At 38.9% G+C, this 15106-nt stretch overlaps 1 protein-coding gene and 1 non-coding gene across 4 annotated transcripts in view; both read left to right on the forward strand.

Annotated features, from left to right (window-relative positions):
* LOC132789183 (cyclin-dependent kinase 14) overlaps window positions 1-15106 on the forward strand; it is a 140000-nt gene that overhangs the window by 122943 nt on the left and 1951 nt on the right. For all 3 annotated transcript variants that reach the window (XM_060796994.1, XM_060796993.1, XM_060796995.1), the window contains 6 exons: window positions 4299-4516; window positions 5736-5827; window positions 10362-10536; window positions 10602-10863; window positions 12467-12679; window positions 12760-12939. In XM_060796994.1, the coding sequence (XP_060652977.1) occupies window positions 4299-4516; window positions 5736-5827; window positions 10362-10536; window positions 10602-10863; window positions 12467-12679; window positions 12760-12939 (1140 nt within the window). The remainder of the gene's footprint in view (window positions 1-4298; window positions 4517-5735; window positions 5828-10361; window positions 10537-10601; window positions 10864-12466; window positions 12680-12759; window positions 12940-15106) is intronic.
* Window positions 4815-4879, forward strand: LOC132794570 (U7 small nuclear RNA). Its single transcript, XR_009633243.1, has one exon. It is a non-coding gene; the product is annotated as a U7 small nuclear RNA (small nuclear RNA).

A 15106-nucleotide genomic window follows, 5' to 3' on the forward strand; every position in this document is an offset into this window, starting at 1 on the left:
GCTTCCATGAATTTATTCAATGCTGCCAGATCGTTTGACAATGACTTGAGTGGCAATCTAAATACAAATTAAAGTCACAAATTTAATTAAAAGAGCCTCGAGCATCTCTTCTGCTTGTGCCTTTTGTGTGGCTCAACGGAAATCCCAATGCCCCAGTTAGCATTCATGAATGCGCACATGAAATCGATAACTACTTATACGTAGCCATCGTTAGACGAGGTTAGACTCAACAGACAGTCAGTCAGTCAGTCAGTCGGTTGGTTGGACATTATCATTTGCCGTCTTGGCCCATTCGGCATTTGGGAAGCATTATCATTGCCAAAATGATTATCGCTTTTGCCTCTGACAGCATCGCATTGCCAATGGCAATTGTTGGCACACTCCAGCGAATAATCACGAGTATTCGATTTTTAGAACTTTCTAATATACCAAAAAAATAAAGAGGAAATATAAAAATCAAAGAAGGAGCTTCTACTTATACAACATTTTCTCTCTTGGCTCTGACATTGCGAGTCGTTTTTCCAATTTTACAGCCACTTTGCCAATGCTCAGTCAATTTTTGCAAATCAAATGTTCCCCTTCGTTGTTGTTGTTGTTGTTGTTGTTGTCATCGGATTGTTGAGCAGAAGCCAAGAGGCAAAATCATATAGAGAAAAAGAGCGAGGCTGCCAGGACAACGTTGAGTTGCTGCTCTGCTCCGCTCCATTCCGATTGAAGGGTCTAGACTAGATAATACGAGTTTTAGACATGGATGAGTCTACATTTGAGCTGAATTTTTTTATTGAAGTTTGCTGTGCGCTTCTTTTTTCTTTTTTTTTGGCTCATTTATGGCGCATATTGCGCATTTAATCGCCGTCAACATTTGCGCTGTCTCTATCTCTCTAGAATTGTGTGTGCTTTACCTAATATCAAGTATCCCAAGTCCTTGTGCCAAACACACACACACACACACACTAGGATTAGCTTTCAACTGAGCTGAACATTCGCTAGCATATCCTTTTGCTTTTGCCATCCTGCGATGGCAAGTTTTGCCCCAAAAAGTTTTTTCTCGCCGCTTGCTTCGCGCACAATCAGCTGCTGTTGAATTTTTAATTTTTATGTTAGTAATTTCTCAACATTCTGTTCTGTCTGTGGAAGCGGAAGCGAACATCTTGTGCGCGCATATTAAATTTGTTTTATTTTATTTATTCTCTGTCTTTGCTGCTGACTTGTCTCTCGCTCTTGCTGACTCCTTTTATTTGTGTATCTTTTTATTCGCATTTTTCTGCGTTTTGGGAGGCGTGAAAAACACAAAAAAAATACAAAAATGGGGCCAGACAGTTCTTGAATGCGCGCTACGAGACTCGTAAGTGGAGTTTTTACTGTGGCCAGGCCAGGCCATTGACTGTTTTGCAGTTATGTGAGCACAGTTTTTAGTGTACAATCTTCCTGCATACCATAGTATATACTATATACCATATATACATAGTATTTTATATTGAGGGTTGCGGAATTGGGTTACAAAAATTTCGCAAGCAATGCAACGCCACAATTCGCAAAGGTTGCCCAAGTGTATAAACTGCGAGTTTTAAAGGTAAACTCCAAAGGGAGTTTCCCCCTTGTTAAACGTGAAAAAGAGAGGAAATAACAGCGAAATATTCTGCAATATGAGTTCAATAAAAAATGTGTGTACAAAGTGTACTGAGGCGGAACTAGAAGGAGTGCTGTTTATGCTTTAAAAAATGTTCTGCATTTTGTACACTTCAACGGAAGAACAGATTGCTTATTATTCAGATGTTTACTGTTTGTATATAGTAAGATTTTTATTGATTACTTTTTCGTACTTCACTTCAAAATAGCCAGAAGCGGTCTGTTGCTCTAGCTGCACTTTGTAATCTAAAATATAAATCCAAGTTACAAAAAGTTATAAAGAAATATAAAGAATACCTTAAAATAAGACAATCAATATTGAAAGTTTCTTATTCCAAAAATTGTAGATTACTAGTATTTTCTTTCAATCGTTTATTATTCTGCTACCTACAAGAATAAACTTGTACTCGTAAACTAACTACAAATTAAACATTATTATAACAATACAAAGTGAAAGATCCAGTTAATTAAATACTATTCGCATTTCCGTAAATATGCAGAAATAGTGCCAGAATGGTTCTAACAGATTGATCCTGTATACCTAAAATATTAATAGTAAACATTTTAAAAGAAAGTTGAAATAGGTTCACATTGCAAACAAGTTGAAATCAGTTACAAAGGTTGCTTATTTAAGACTGTGAGTCACCTCAGTTTAATTTGATTTCAATTCAATATTTTCGAATAATCTGATATACAAAAATGTCACTTATTGATGATTTTGTAAATTATGATCACAAATATTAAGCAAAAATACAGCATTGTATTATTTGGTTTATGGTCTAAAAAAATATACAAACCTGTTTTAAATGCCAAAAATACACAAATTGATTGCAAATCAACAAAGTTCAACCAAGCTACTTCTAAATTTATTAAAAATCTACAACAATGCAACACATTCAAATAGGTTATTCACTTTTTTTGTTTGTATTTACACGACAAATTCGCAATCAAAGCTGCAAAACTATTTACATACTTCATTTTATGTTTGTTGTATAAACGACACTTTTACAAGTAGGAAATCAATATGCATATTATGAGCAATAGTTTATTGTTTTTTTCGAAAACGGAATTTAAAGATTTATATCGCTCTCCGGTTAAATAATTGCAATAAATATTTGCATACGAAGGTGAACAGCAACACGAGTTTGTTGCCGCCTGCTAAAAGTGTGAGTGTGTGTGTTTGTTGTGCACACGTATTTCAAGCTCACACAGCTGCCAGGCAGTATATCATGAGTGTGTGAGTACGTCCCACTCCCCTCCTTCCCTTCCCTCGCTTACTTGATTCATGACGCATGGCTCGATTCTAAGCTGTAACAAAACCAATTTACGAGAAGTGCAACTGAAACTGTGAACTGGCGACAGTCGCCAGCCACAACTTTATTATATAAATATTTCAATAAAGCCGCATAGATACATTCGCATACACAGTGAGAGGGAGAGGGATGGAAGGGGAGACAGATGCCTGCAGGTGGCATATAGAGATGTAGCAAGAGTCAAGGGAGCAACTGCATCCAGCAGCAGCAGCAGCAGCAGCCAAAAGCAAACATAATTTAAAATGTAATTAGTGCTCAAATAGAAAGCCAAACAAACAGAGCGTGGCTTTGGCTAAGGGAAACACACACAGTCAGTCATCCAGCCAGGGGAAGTAGTGTAAAATGTAAAATGTAGCTCTGTGTTTGTGTGTGGTTGTGGGGGCGGACATGGGCGTGGCAGTGGCAATGCAAACAAATTGCAAAAGCAAATGAAAGCAGCGACAACGACAGCGACGACGACGACGCGGCTGCCGCTCCCAAGTCAATGAATATCACCAGGTTACTAGGTGACCCACTGCCAGAGTCAGCAGCACTCTGGACAGCGCCACGACCACGCCCCCCATCCGCCCCTGGGAAGGATGTCGACTCCGGTGCGAATGCATTCAATTACAACCAGCTGCAGCAAAAACTTTGCCCTAGACCAACTTTCAACTGCTGACTGTTGCCCCCCGCGCAGTTGTTGCCACCTGCTTTTGATTCTCTTGAAACATTTTTATTATTTGTTCTCTGTGCTATGCTGTGCGTTATTATTCAGAGTTTGTTTTGCCAGCGAATTCGATTCGTTTTGGTTTCAGTTTTTTTGGGTTACGGCTTCGGTTTTACAGTTTTTTTTTTTTGGGTAAACATGGCACACACAGTTTTTGCTCAGCAATTTGCTGGAACGCTTTCAAGGCTTGTTGCCCGGCTGCCACATTCATAATGCGCTTTGTGCTGCTTGATATTGATGATGACGATGACGATGACGAGGACGACAACGTAATGAGGAAACTTGCTAACAACTCGCAAGCGGATTTCGTTGCTCATTATGCAAAAGCCAACAATCCTTTTTTGCTCAGCTTTTCCAGTTTGTAGTACTACCAGCACTCGTCCTCAAGTAGTGTCGCTGTAGCTGCTGCTGCTGCTGCTGCTGCTGCTTCTGTTGGCCATTTGTCGGCTTTTGCTTTGTTTTCACAGTGCCACTTCTCCATCTGGCTGAGGACGAAGGACTGGTTCACTAATTTAGATTTTAAGTAGTCTCTCAGTTGGCTGCCTTTTGCAGCCAGCACTTGTTCAACTCATTAAGCCTGCCCGTTTTTTTTAGCTCTCACTCTTATATATTTTTTTTATATATTTTTTTCCTATTCCTTTTTTTTGCAGACTGGCGCAGCACGGATAGCACCGACCATCATGATCGCGTACAGCGGCAATTGTCGGTATCGTCGGACAGCAAACTGTTGGATGATGACATCAGGGAGGAGATGAAATACCATTCGCATGTTGTGATGCGACCCAAGAAGCCGCCCAGACCCAAGTCCGAGGTGTTTCTCAACAAACAGGATCCACATCCGCGACGAAAACGTTTCAGTGCATTTGGTGTAAGTACACTTTTTTCTTGCGCTATCAATTTTCATCAATTTCAATAAATTACACACACACACACACAAACGCATAAAGAATTGTTAACTGTAGTTTATAGCCTGGTCATTTGATAAATCTTTGTGGCCAGTCAAGCAGTTACTTTATTTATGTTGTGTGTGTGGTCTGTGCGTAAAAGTATTGCATACTTCTGTGCGTTACGCTCGTTTTTGCACATTTTTGCGCTTGCAATTCCCAAACGGTTTAAGCACGCAGTAAAAGAGACTCGCGTCAGTGCGTCGAATTTCTTTATATTGAAAATTTTAAATCTCTTTGAAATTTGTCCTGGTGGGACCCTTTGCCTTGGCATTGAGTGTTCCGAATAAGTAAATACATTTAAAAATCACCATAATTAAGGAGTGTATTGTTAATAACATTAACTCCGAAATGCTCTGCAAGCAAAAGGAGTGCCGGAGTGAAAAACTTCGATAGCCTCTATCACCACAAGCAACTACTGCATGATGGTGAAGCAGCGAGGCACTTTAAATTCATTATTGTAATTAATTTCGTTTCCTTTTTATTGATTTATTGCGTACAATACACAGACTCGGAATTAATTCTTACAACGTGCAAGAGTCCACCATTAATTTTAATTAATTTCACATTAATTTATTGTAATGCGATATTTTATTTATGCAAATTTCATTGATACAAACAAAACACAACATGCGTTATCGGTTTGAAATGTTGTCTCTCCATTTTATAATTAATACTTTTTAAATACATCAATTCGAATATTATCTAGTTACAATTATTCATTTATTAAACTTTTTGTTTTCTGGAAATTGTGGCAGAAATTCCGATACAAATTACCTTTGGCAACAAATTCAATTTTATTTTCATTTATCAAATATTTGCTATTACCACAAATATAATTTCAAATATGTCAAAACAATTCCACTCTTCATTAATATAAATAACGCAAAATAAGTTTATTGACATTGTTTGTTTTTACAAAATATTAAATTGACAAAAATCTCTTTTTCAATTGCAATGCATTTAAATCATCGAAGCAACTTCAAATTTCTATTGCATACTTTTGTGCAGTTCAATTAAACCGAATTTCATTGCATACTTGTAGGTGGCAGTTTAAAGTGCCTTCACACAGATTTTTAAGAGCTATCTCTGAATTGTTTTCGTTACCGTCTAACTAATTACAACGTTTTGTGTACAACACAGGGCGACTCACCATTCGGAAAGCAGGAAGCCTATGTCAAACTGGAACCGCTCGGTGAAGGCTCCTATGCGACAGTCTACAAAGGATTTAGCAAGTGAGTATAAATGTGTATGCACATCTTTTTTAGTGGAGTAACAGTGAAGGCAACCCGAGTACTATAAATCAACGACGCGCTCCGCTTTGTGGCCGTAAATTGGGTTGCCATGTCAGTGGGTTAAACAAAATTATTGCCGTCGACTTAACAGAGCGAGGGCGATGCCTCCCATGAATTTTGACGAGCATCCAAGACAGATGGACGAACTGATGTTGGGCGTTAGAGCTAAGAGTTGGAGCTCAGAAGTGAACGGGTTGCCTAAATCAAATGCCTTTTAAGCAAAAAATGTGTGACAATGCCGCCACCATTTTCTGTTGATTTATTTACAAATGTTTTTGCCTCGAATCTTTTGCTCCGGTTTTGCTCTGCATCCGTTCCGTATATATTTAGGACTGGCTGTGTGCTCATTTGCCATGCAGTCAACCAAGTTGCGTCCTATATTTATTTACATATATGGGAGAAGCTGCTGGCAGCAGGCTCATTACATACCCAGAGTGTAGAGTCCCAGTGCCAGACCAAGAGTTGCAGACTCAGTTTCAGTTTCAGTTGCCATGCAAATGCGGCTATCAATCAACAGGCCAAAGACGAAGGGGAGACGACGGAAAAAAATGGCACAAAATGACTAACAGAGGCAGTGCAACAACAATGGCCAACTAAAAAAAGGAAGAAAAAAGAATCCTGCAACCTCATCAGCATTGTTGTTGTAGTTGTTGCTGGTCCACAATTGTTGGCTTTTTTAGGTCCTTACGCACTTTTTCAAAGCAAGCAGCGCACCCCTTTTTTTTTTAGGTCGCACTGACACACAATTGAGTTTGTTCCCCAACTCTTTCCCCACTCCTCTATTTCCGCTTTGTCCGCTGCTTAACAAATGCTGCCTCATTTGCGCCTCCTCTCACAGATTTTTGGGGCTGCGACTGCGTCTCATAATTTGACAAATGAGCTGGGGACCCAAGCGCAAAACAACAACAAGCATCGTCACCTTTTGACAGCCCAACTTACATTTACTCAGCCACTGGGTGTGAATGGAAAGGTGGGAGAGAAGAAGCAGAGAGGGAGGGAGTGAAGAGGCTGCTGCTTATGATGGATTCCTTGGGCTGTCACTTGCATTGGTCACGACTTTGCCTTCAACTCAAACTCACTTTTAGCGCTGTTTTGCTTTCTGATTTATTTGACAATCATTTGCGCTGCCTTCTCCCAGGTTCCCGCTCCAACTCCCGCTGCCAAGTTATTCAACAATGGGCATTACGTGAAAAACAAGAAAAGTTGTTGTTCCTTGCTTCTTTAGTTGGAGGAGGAGCTTGCTCTCATTTGGCATGCAGAGCGGGCCACATGCGAAATGAGTTCCAATTAGCTTTGTTTATTCGGAATGCAATTAATTCGCTCTAATTTATCTGGCCAAAAAGGAAAATGCCAAAGTGGAAAATGGAATACCGAATGCCGACGACTACGAAACAGAGCACAGCAATAGAAATTGGGAATGGTAATGGAAATGCTAATGAAAACTGTGATGCATGACAACTTTTGAGCTCTCTACGTCGCTCTCCTTTATTATTTTGTGATTTGGGAAGACTTCTTGCGCTCTGCTTGGCTTTCTGATTAGCTTTTCATACGCAATACGCAAATTTAGGTCAGTGCTTTGCTTACTTTTCTTTTGCTACTCTTTAGTCTCTTCTGCTTTTTCCTGCCTTTTTCCCCATTTTTTCTCCAGCTAATTTGGCCAAGATTTATGCAGCCAGAGAGAACAAGAAAGAAGCTGCCTGCCGGCTTGTATGTGTGTGTGTGTGTCCCCAAAGTTTGTTTTTCCAGCAGTTTTGCCTTTGCCTGCTGCTTCGCTTGTGTCAATTGTAAAAGATTTCATGAATGATTTCACTTCTATTTGACTTTCTATTTTCTTTGCTTTTGCCTTTGCCTCTAAGCACATTTCCCCACTCCTTTCTTCTCGGGGTTTCTCTGCCAGCACTTGAACTTTGGCTGATTAGCATTTAGTAGGTCAGCAGCGCCATCTGTTGGCTAAGGGCAAAACTTTCCTGCCTGCGTGTCTTTACGAAGAAAGTTTTTCGACAGAGAGACGCGTTGCTCTGACTCTTAACTAAAATCGTATTATTTTTGCATTAACAGGCTAAAATCCTGCGACAATCTTCTCATAAGTACAACCTTCGACGCCTTATCGAGTGGTTGGGGGCGTGGCTGCTCACTGCTCCACTCGAATGTTGACCCAGTTAGAAATTATCAACCGCTGACGGCACTTTCAGCAGCAGCCAGCAGCTCATACATTTTTCATGGCACTTTGAGGTGGGCGAGAGAAGCTGAGAAGGAGGTGCTTCTCTCCCTCATCATTCTGTCGAAAAAACATCCTCGTATAGTCATGTCGTAGTCCTTGTTGCCGTAGCTGTTCTTGTTGTTGTTATCGTGTAATTTGCCTGAGACACTCGCAACCCAGACAGCAGCAACAGCAGCTACAGCAGCTGCTGGTTACATGGAAATTTCGCATGTCGCATGGCCCCGCATCGCATCGCATTGCTTTGCATTCCATTCCATTCGAAAAGGATGTTGTGTCCTCGTAGCACACAGGATGTGCAAAGACATAAGCTCTTTATGGCATCGTACTTGCTTCGTTTTTGGAGGTTATAAAAGTGTGTGTGTGTGTGTGTGTGTGTGTGTGTGTGTGTGTGTGTGTGTGTGTGTGTGTTGCGCGTGTTTCGTCACAGCATTTGCCATCAGCCAGCACATAAAAGGCTTAATTGATAAGGTTGCTGCGGCTTTTCCATGCATCCAAAACGTGCCCCCATTTTACAGCTTACAACACGCCTTCGAGAGCTATGCCACAGAAAGACATCAATCTAGAACTGCCTAACAGTTGATGATAATATAAAACAAGTCTTAAATTGTAACAACCAAAAAAAAAAAAAGAATGTTAGGCATACTTAATTCTGCATGAAAATGTTTTATGCTTCAATAAAGTCTTAGACGTTTAATGGGGCAAAAGTGCCGAAATAGCTCTCAACAAAACTAAATTCTACTTTTAGTGTATCCCTTTTAATATTAAATACAAATTTTTTAAAATTTACTTTGACCTTATATTGGTTTTACTTCTAAAAGAAGATTAGTAAAGTAAAAATGAAATATCTACATATACGCTGCAATTCTCTAGACTAAAATCCTAGAGAGTAAAATTAAATTCATATACTATGTATTTGCATTTTTGCTATTAATAATTTATTCTTTAAAAAAAAGCTTTAAATTTGCTATCTTATGATAAATATAATTTATATTGAATACACAATGAATTTAAATGCTTCTCAATTTACAATAATTTTTTCAATACAATGTCCAATTTTGAACGAAGATTAGTAAAATAAAAAATTGCATATCAATTAAAACCACAATTTTTTGACAATAAAGTGGTTATAAAATTCTGTTTAAATATCTGCAAAAACAAACTTTGGTTGGCAAATTGTATGCTAAAGCAAATCCCTTAATCCTAATTGTGTATTGAACAAAGTTTCGCACTTAATATTCCATTTGTACATATTCCCATTTTGTCTGCTCATTATGCCATGCATTATTTGCTCTTTAGTTGGCTAAAACTTGTGTTAGCCCAGTTAGCCTGGGAGCAGGAGCAGGAGTAATAGAGGAGCATCTATCAGCGGGCTGTTTGATGGCTTCATTTTAAGCACATTAAGAGTATCGTATCTATCACTCAGCGGCAGTAGCAGCTCATTAACGCATGTCATCATCATTAACCATCGCGTGGCACTCTTAAGTGAAACACTTTGCTTGGCTAACATCAACTGCCAATTAGCTCTGATATCGCGCGGCCCGAATTAACTCTCTAGCAGCCTCTCAGCCTTTGACAAACATTGGAGTGGACTACTAGACGAGAGGGAGAGTTGGGGAGAGAGAAAGTCGTGACAGGAGCCAAGCATTCTCAGGGCTGCTCTTGAGCCATAAAAACTTTTGCTCAATTTTTGCATGCACTTTGGCCAGCCAGCAAAAGGGAGTCAACAACGCTTAAAGCAACTACTTTATGACTGGGATTTGCTATTTTATGGAACCTGCCATACAACAAAAAAAAGTCTGGGGAGAAAAGAGCAACGCGGGCTTCCAATTAGAATTTCGCCAGGACCCAAAAGCAACGCATAAATTGTCAGCGTCTGTGGCGTGGTGTCAAATAATTTAACCTAATTTGACACTTCAAATGTGCGGCCTTGTAATGTTGAGGGATGTAAGGAGAGGGAGGGAGCACAGACTTGTGTGTGTGTGTGTTTTGCTTTATCCTAATTTAAGTGTTTGTGCGTATTTGTGTTGCCACATTATGTCTGTTTAATGTCCTGCTCCCTCAGCTCAGCTCCTACTACATGACTTTCGGCAAGGACACCCGAAACACAAAATAAGCCTGCGGCTGCGTTCCACAAAAATGTTACCAGTCTAATGCTCACATCGGACAGCTGTGGCACAGAGCATCTCATTGCTGTCTTGGCTTGTGTATTTATTTTATTAATTTCATGCCTCCCCCTCTCTTGACTCTTCGCAGATTAACCTACCAGCGTGTTGCACTGAAGGAGATTCGGCTGCAGGAGGAGGAAGGAGCACCGTTCACGGCCATCAGAGAGGCATCGCTGCTCAAAGAACTGAAACACAGCAACATTGTGACCCTGCACGACATTGTGCACACCCGCGAGACGCTGACCTTTGTCTTTGAATATGTGGTGAGTATCGAGAAGTATTGATTTCCTTAAATAATTTACTAATTTAATTCACTTGAATGTTTTAGAATACGGATCTATCGCAATATATGGAGAAGCATTCGGGCGGTCTGGACCATCGCAATGTGCGTCTGTTCCTCTTCCAGCTACTGCGCGGCCTCTCCTACTGCCACAAGCGTCGTGTTCTGCATCGCGATGTCAAGCCACAGAATCTGCTCATCAGCGACTGCGGCGAACTGAAGCTTGCCGACTTTGGACTGGCCCGTGCCAAGAGCGTTCCCAGCCACACGTATTCCCATGAAGTGGTCACGTTATGGTACCGTCCACCAGGTAAGCCAAATACGTATATAACAAATTCAAATGCTCTGAATAATATATTTTGGCAAGATGCGAGTTGACAGACGTGTTAGAAATTATTATAGAGTTGGAGTTGGAGAAAAACTTGTTTATGCATCTCATTTACAAATGCAACTTCGAGTTGCAGAGCAAGTTTTATTTAAGAAAATGTTTTGAAAGCTTCCAAATTTATATGCAGACTTAAAGTAGGAAAGCCACCAGAAAGAAAAGTAAATAAATAATTCGGTGAATTAAAAAAAATAAATATCTGTGTGCAATATGCATAAGTGAAAATTGCAAGGAAATATATGAATTTATAGGAAAAAGCTAATCAAATATAAATGAATGAATATGAATCACTTCATTTAATTTTTTACTTAAATTGTTAAACGAATGCTAACTAGAATTAAAAAGCTTCAATTCAATGCTTTGATTTAATTTTTTTAGGCCAATTCTAATAATTATGTAAATGCTTAGCATCTGTGCTACAACAAATACAAATGAAGAATTAAATGATGTTCAATTTTACCAAATTTGTAAGCAGCTTGTCCATAACACGATTTTAATGTAAAGTAATTTCTACATAATTCACATGCTGCATTTTACATTAATCTCTTGTTCAATAAGTTCATTTAATGACCAAACTTTTGTGCTACATAGAACATTAATGAACATTTAATAGACTGTCATCATCTCAAGTCAAAGCACAATATTTCAATAATTCTTCGAACTACTTCAATGCACAAAGCCAAAATACTATGTTTTGTATTATGATTAACTTTGTTTTTGAGCAATGAAAAAGCCATTAATTCTAAGCGAGAAGTGAAGAATTTTTCATTTATCTAAGAGCTGAGACGGAGACGAAGACAAAAAATTAATTTAATACCTTGCCATAGGTAAACAAAGCTGCCAACAATTTTGCTGGCCACTATTATTTTTTGTACTGCACACAAATTTCCTATCAATTTGCAGCGCTAAATTGAAAAATAGAAGCACAAGGGAGAAAGAGAGAATAAAGTTAATTTTTTAATATGCAATTCCCTGACATAAACAGTTCCGTGTTGTCTGCCTGCTCCCTAGACTAACCTCAACGGGGCAAGTCAAAGCATGTTAAACAAATTTAATCTGCACTTCTTAGCAGGCCAGACTATGCTGGACTCTTGACCAGCCAGCCAGTCAGGATAGGAAACAGGATAGGAGACTGCAGATAGTGTCCAAAGAGCATAGCGAAGCGGTCAAGAGAGAATTGAAAAGGGGCAAAGCACAACACAGCTTAGGACACCACCTGCTGTGTGTGTGTGTTGGTTGTGTGTATGTGTGCATAGGAAAAGTTTGTTAGCCGCTGGGCTTCGGGACTCTGAACTCTGGAAAGAGATAAGCGTTAACGTTAAGGCGACCTCTGCTGCATGTGGCTTGTCAGTCAGTGTGTCAGGCTGTCAGTCTGTTAGTCTGGGCATTTTAGCGTAGAGTCAGGTAGCCAAGAACATCTATGTTTATTTATTTAAAATTTGCAATTTATTTTCATACTATGTACAAAAAAAGAAAAAGAAAAGAAGTGCATTTACCTAACGAAGCAACTTTTGCACTATTTATTTAGATGTTTTGCTGGGCAGCACAGAGTATTCGACGTCGCTGGACATGTGGGGCGTGGGCTGCATATTTGTGGAGATGGTGACCGGAATGCCGACATTCCCCGGCATACGTGATACATACGATCAGCTGGATAAGATATTCAAATTGCTGGGCACGCCCACAGAGGATACGTGGCCGGGTTGCACACACTTTCCTGGCTACAAACCGCACAAGTTGGGTGAGTAAATTGGCCAAAGGAAGGAAGAAGGGAGAATGAAAACATTTGTAACGTTTTTTACTAATTTGCCAACAACATAGGTTTCTATCGACCACGGAAACTGGGTCACAATTTTCCACGGCTGTACGACATCATCGAGGGCGAAACGATAGCGAACGCGTTCCTGCAGCTCAATCCCGAGCAACGCATCGGCGCCGACGAGGCACTGCAGCATCCCTACTTTGCGCAATTGCCAAAGAAACTCTACGAATTGCCAGACGGTGAGTCACAAATTAATATATTAAACATTTATAAAGAGCATTGCGAAATGAAATGAATTTATCCCAAAGTCGCATTGTCTGGGCAGAAAATCCAATTAAATTGCAGTGTTTGTCTTAAGAACTTTACAACTTTTCACCAGAAGAACAATCGAGGCCTGTTCTCTACTTCATTTCATTTAAGTTTTGCGACAACTTTTCTGTATCTGTTTAACTAATGTTTGTCTAGCTAGACCAGTTAACTGTAATTACTTTATTTTTGCGTTTTAATTTGTATTTCTTTTGTAAACTTTCCTCTGGCAACAAGTTGCAAGTTGTCAGTTGCCAGCAGCAACAGTGAAAAGTAATTTCGCGGCAAGGTTCTCGAAAAATTCAACTAGTTAAGCAGCTACTACTATACAAAGTAAGCAGCTAAAAATCTAGTCAAAATCACTGATTAACACTGATGATAGTAAAGTGGGAGAGGATGGGAAGTGAGAGAGAGGGAAACAAAAGCAATCTCAGCGAAATTCTCTGTGCTCTACTTTGCCAAGGCAACTGTCAAACTCGATTGTTCAAATTCGACAGTTTATTGGGAAAACAAGTTGCGGTTAACACATTGAAATTCAGGGTTAACGCTGCTGTAAACTGAAACTATTTACATGATTTACAACACTTTATTGAACTTAAAATGTAACAGAAGACTAAAGCAAAAACTGGTTTAAACCTTTTTAATTTATATACTAGCAAAGTTTAATGCGTTTTAGTAGACAACACGAATTTAAAGCTTGCCATTTTTTTTCTTATAATTATCAATGTATAATTATCAATGTTTTATTTAAGCAACACAAATTGTTTAAAATGTAACAGAAGAATAAAGCGAAAATTAGTGTATGCCATTTGAATAAATAAGCAAAGTTTAAATTAATTTATATAGTCAAAATTTGATCAATTTGATTAAAGTTTTAGAGAAAACTAATATTAAATCTAGTTAAAGCTTGTCTGAATTTATAGGTTAGCAAAGTTTAAATGAATTTCAGTATAATTTTAACAATAACAAAACTGAAGCAAAAATTAGCTTATAACATTTAAATATATAAATTAGTTTAGTTACAATATTTTTGCGTAGACAACATCATTGAAAAGTCTACAAATATTCGTTTAAAATGTTTAACAAATTATTTTTGAAAGCTCTTCATCTGTAAGCATTTCAATTGAAAAGTCACTCTAAATAATCATGTTAAACATGAGTTGTAAAAAGTTTGCCCAGTCACTTCAATCAAGTGAACCAATTTGTGCAGACAAATGACTAAAAATGATTAGTAAGCTGCTTCAAACACTTCCTCAACGAGTAAAAAATGCAGCTTAGTATTTCACACACAAAAACAAACTATCGCATTTCATAGTCAAGTATAATTCGCTTATCAGTTGCTCGCAAATCATTTCATAGAATCTGTTTAAACCAGCTTAAAGCTTAATCTAGGGACATCATTAATTAGAAGCAGACGCAGAGTGCATGCAATTTGCATTTGTGAAAACGAAGTAAATGTTTTCTGTCTGGAGTGTGGAGTGTCTGGAGCAATTGGAATCGAACTCTGCAATTTGGCAAGTGCAATTTCAAATTGCGAATTGCATATTGAATGCAATGCCCTATGAATGAAAAGAGAGATACACAGACACAGCAAGAGATTCCCCTGGGGAGGATTTAAGTGTTGAATGAATGTGGAATACAAAGAGGGAAGAGAAGAACCCTCAAATGTGCCCACTTAATGACTGGGCAGCTTAATGTGTGCTTAAAATGTGATTAACGTTGATTTGTGTACACATCCATCTAACCATGGTCAGGGCAAACTTTTAGCACTGAGCACTGAGCGAACTCTCGTGACTATTTACCAAGTTGAAAATATGCTAATTTTGGTCAAAAATTGAAATCAAAGCGCACATAGCACAGGTGTAGCTCATTACGCTCGTTTGCTTTCCGCTTTCCCATTTCCCTTTTTTCCGACTATTTGCTGTATTTGTATATTTGTTCATTAAACATTTGCGTAGTTTGCAACGCAGCAGCAGCAGCAGCTTAAACATTTCCCAGATAAAATCAATTAAAACGCAACTAATGTGCAGCATTTATCATGTTCAACTGCGACTCGCAACTGCGGGAAAGGTCAACGCACACAGAGAGACCATAAAAACC

This window comes from Drosophila nasuta, chromosome 3 (genome assembly GCF_023558535.2).
Source record: "Drosophila nasuta strain 15112-1781.00 chromosome 3, ASM2355853v1, whole genome shotgun sequence".
Classification (NCBI taxonomy): domain Eukaryota; kingdom Metazoa; phylum Arthropoda; class Insecta; order Diptera; family Drosophilidae; genus Drosophila; species Drosophila nasuta.